General features: G+C 46.8%; 1 protein-coding gene across 1 annotated transcript in view; it reads right to left on the bottom strand.

The window, feature by feature from the left end:
* Window positions 1-4,356, bottom strand: part of Scamp3 (secretory carrier membrane protein 3) — a 6,385-nt gene that overhangs the window by 610 nt on the left and 1,419 nt on the right. The window contains exons 3-8 of the mRNA XM_008854172.2: window positions 3,442-3,567; window positions 3,235-3,355; window positions 2,256-2,384; window positions 953-1,112; window positions 755-856; window positions 131-248 (exon numbers count right to left, since the gene is read on the bottom strand). Of these exons, the coding sequence (XP_008852394.1) occupies window positions 131-248; window positions 755-856; window positions 953-1,112; window positions 2,256-2,384; window positions 3,235-3,355; window positions 3,442-3,567 (756 nt within the window). The remainder of the gene's footprint in view (window positions 1-130; window positions 249-754; window positions 857-952; window positions 1,113-2,255; window positions 2,385-3,234; window positions 3,356-3,441; window positions 3,568-4,356) is intronic.

Raw genomic sequence — 4,356 nt, 5'->3', positions numbered from 1 at the left:
CTCCCCACCCACCCTAGAAGTCCATTAGCTGAGAACATCTCTGCCCGGCCTGACCTAGTTCTTTCTTAATGTCCCCCCTCTCCATGATCTCACCCTCCATGCCCCACCTTCCACCCAGTCAGTCCCTCACCCGCTTCAGCATCACAATTCCCAGCACGGCAATGCCGGTGAAGAGCAGGGCAACCAGCAGCATGAGCACAGCTACAGCTGTGTTGGCTTTCACCACCACCACAGCAGAAATCCAGCCACTGTGGGGGAAAATGTGCAGGTGAGGAGGGGCTGCTCTCTACAGGGTCTGCTCTCCCAGTGTCTCTACCAGATTTACTGTGAACATGACCTATTCCCAACCCTCTCACCAGTGGCCACTCTTGTGCCAGTTTGGTAGCATTCCATGGATCACAGTCCCGCTACATCCATTTTCCTTACACTTTAACTCAGTTCCTGAGCTCCTAGCTCTCTAGGCATCCTCACCCAGAACAGACCCTTCTCACTTGAGGGTGTTTCCTTGCCTCTTTCAAACCCAAGGTGACAGAGCCTCCTCCAGGAACCCTTCTTCCCCTCAGCTTCTGCCTGTCTGGAGGAGTTCTCTGGGCTCTCTAGCTGAGAATGTTCTGTCTCTCTTGTTAAACTAGTCTCTCCCACACACACACAAAAGCCCACAGTTCCTTTGCTAGACAATACCTATCCTAGAACTCAGAGCTGGCTTGCCTAAAGGAATGGGAGGGACAGGGAAGGGTAGATGCAGCTCACAGACCTGAAGCCCCACCCTGGGATGCCAATGGCCTGGAGGACAAAGAACACATCCTGGACGAAGAAAATGAAGAAAAAAACGAAGAAATTGAATGAACTGTCACTCCTGCAAACAGAAAAAAAAGTATAGGGAATTAGAGAATTAGGGCTGGAGCAGCTGTGGGTCCCTTCCCAGGCCATCCATCACTCCTCTTTCACTTACCGGAAAGCCTTATACATGGGGCGGTACCAGCAAACAAAGGAGCAGGGAGTGAAAAGGAGGACCCAGAGCAGAGACAGCCCAAAGCCTGAACCATTGTTGGTTTCCACACAGAAGCTGGCCAGGCAGGCAAGAAAATTCAGGAGAAGAGCCAGAGTGCTGCCTAAGGGGTAGAAGGACAGGATGAAGGAAGAGTCCTAGACAGCAATGAAGTCTTTTTCACATATGCCCCACAACAGCCCTCACCAAATGTAGCGGTGGGGGGGTGGTTCTGTCTTGGTGGAATAAACCCCATAGATCATGTGTGATCTCTTTACAAAACTTTATTTTTTTGGTCTGAGACAGGAACTCACTATGTAGATCAGGCTGGCCTTGAATTCAGAGAGATCTGCCCGCCTCTGACTCCTGAGTGCTGGGATTAAAGGTGTGTGTCACCATGCCCAGCTCTATTTATTTAGTTTTTTTGGTCTTTTTTTTTTTTCAATGTGTATGCATGTATTCCCTCATGTAGGTAAGTGCACTCATGTCATGCAATGCCCGCGGAGGTCAGAAGAGGCTGTTGGATCCCCTGGAACTGGAGTTACGGACAGTTGTTAGCTGCCATGTGGGTGCTAGGATTCAAACCCGGGTCTTCTGCAAGAACAGCCAGTGCTCTTAACTGCTTAGCCATCTCTCCAGCCTGTTTTTTTGGGTCTTTTTGAGACAGGATCTCCCCGTAGCCCCAGCTGGCCTGGAACTCACCATGTAGACCAGGCTGGCCTCAAACTCATAGAGATCCACCTGCCTCCCAAGTGCTGGGACTAAAAGCGAGAGGCTGGGATCATGCCTGGCTATTTATTTATTTTTAAAATATTTATTATTTTTATTTTATGAGTATATTGTCTGCATGTATGTAAGTGCACCCATGTAGTACAATGCCTGCGGAGGTCAGAAGAGGATGTCAGATTCCCTGGAACTGTATTTATAGATGGTTGTTAGCCACCATTTGGGTGCTGGGAATTGAACTTGGATCCTCTGCAAGAGCAGTCACTGCTCTTGATCACTGAGCTATTGCTCCAGCCCATCTTAGAAGACTTTTAAAGATTTCAGGATACATTTATACTTGGTGATAAAGAACAGGGTCAGGGTGAGGACATATATCTACTAGCAAATTGATGAATAAGTTTAAGTAAATCCCGAATGTCATAAAAGAGTCACCCAGAAGATTCCTGGAGAAATGTTGAGAAATGAAGTGTCTAATTCTCAGTGAGTGAGCTCCAAGGCACTTCACAGACTTATCTGTCTCCCCAAAAGATCTCACACTCACACATCCAGAGGTAGTACATGGTAGATACTGTCTTCTGAAATTCTTGGGGGATCTCCATGGAGATGTCCTGGAAAAAGCAGGGCTGAACTGGGCAAAAAGAAGGTAGAGGGGGCCAATTGTTCTGTCGAGCTGCAAGGCACAAAGACAGCAGAACACCTCAGAAGTGAGACACAGATCAACAAGAGACTCTACTCCTCTCTCCCTCAGTCCCAAGTCCTCTCAGTTATGGGTCCAAAGAGATGAAGAGTGGTAAACAGTAGGCATGGTAGTGGCCTATAATGCCACATTGGCTGAGGCAGAAGGACTATAAGTTTCAGGCCTGCCTGGGCTACATATATAGCATGACCCTTTCCTGAAGTCCAACATAATAAGCAAATGAAGAAGAGTAGAAAAGTAACAGTAAGCAAGTGTTTATTACTTGCAACAGCTAAGCATTGGGTCAAGAGCTCTGTAGAGTTGATTTTGTTCAAGCCTCACAACTTCCCATATTTTTTGTTTTGTTTTTTGGGTTTTTTTTTTTGTGTGTGTGTGTGTTTTGAGACAGGATCTCCCTGTAGGTCCAGCTGGCCTAGAATTCACTATGTAGACCAGGCTGGCCTTGAATTCACATAGATCCACCTGCCTCTGCCTCTACCTTTAGTGCTGGGACTAAAGGTGTGCACCACCATGCCTGGTTACAGCTTCCCAATTTGTAAAATGCAAATAACATTTTAGAAATTAGGAAATTGAAATGCTCAAGATAAAGTAGCAAATGGCTGGGTGCATAGTTCAGTGATGCAGCCTGCAAGATGTTCTGGGTGGTGTTTCCAACACCACCAGAAAATAAAAAAGATTAACTGCTTAAGGGTTCATGGCTAAGAAGCAGTGTCAACTACAACTCAAATTCAACAATCTGAATGATGAGCTCATGCTCCTAAAGATGTTTTTTTCCTTCTAAACTGTCAGGTACTCTTCCTCACCCTAACAAAGACCCACTTACTGCCTGTGCCACCCAGGGCAACATGCTGCAGCTCTCGCTCCCGGCGGTCCAACTCCTCTGCCTTCCGGTTGAGCTCCTCTTGTTTCTTTAGCAGCTCAGCTGTGGCTGCTGCAGCTGAGGCCTACTCAGAATGAGCGAAAGAGGCATGAAATACAAGTCTCAGAACTGGCCCACTCCCCAGTGCCCACCTGCACACATCCTTTTTACCTGAGTGCTATAGGAGCCATAGTTCTTGGGTTCTGTAGGGCTGAGCTTTCTTGAGGGCTGTGAGGGAGCTGAGGGCGGCGGCAGTGGTGCAGGGGCTGGGGTGGGAGGCTCATAGGCTGGTGGGGGCTGGTGGGAATAATTGGGAGTAAGTCCTTAGCGATCATCTAGTCCCTCTTAACATAGCATCCTAGTCTTATTGAAAATGTTTAAAATCAGAACTCATCACCTAAGTCAGCAGCACTTCTCTACCAGTTTTTGTTGTTTTGAGAAACAAGTATGCAAGCTGGCCTAGAACTTTCAAATTTCTGCCTCAGTCTGAATATTGGGAATACAGCCCTGTGCATGGTACCCAACTAGAAAGCTAGTTCTTGTATGAATTTAAGTTGAACAACTCTTTCATGACCTGTAGCAGCCCTGGTCACCCATCCTTCACATCCAATTTTTCAGGAAGACACCAATTATCCACATATCCATCCCCTTAACTAAAAACAAACTTTACATGTATTTATTAATGTATGTGTGTACATGCACATCTGTGCTTGTGTGCAGATCAGAGAACAACTTGTGGGAATTAGTTCTCTCCTTCCACCACATTGGTCTTAGGGATCAAGCTCAGGTTGTCAGGCTTGGCAGTAAGTGCCCTTACCCACTGAGCCATCGCCATAACACCTTTTTTATTTTTTGGAGACAGAGTCTCATATATTCAACATCAGCCTCTAATTCACTGTGTAGCCAAGGATGACCTTGAACTTCTAATTCTCTTGCCTCTACCACCAAGTGTTAAGATTATAGACCTGTGCCACCATACCCAGTTATAAGGGCTGGGCATCAAATCCAGGGTTGTGTACGTGCTAGGCAAGTACTCTACCAACTGAGCTACATCCCCCATCTCCCGTCCACTTAACTCCTTTTTTT

The sequence above is a fragment of the Nannospalax galili genome, unplaced genomic scaffold (genome assembly GCF_000622305.1).
Source record: "Nannospalax galili isolate Female #2095 unplaced genomic scaffold, S.galili_v1.0 scaffold591, whole genome shotgun sequence".
NCBI classification, from domain to species: domain Eukaryota; kingdom Metazoa; phylum Chordata; class Mammalia; order Rodentia; family Spalacidae; genus Nannospalax; species Nannospalax galili.
This window is presented reverse-complemented; position numbering and strand designations above follow the sequence as displayed.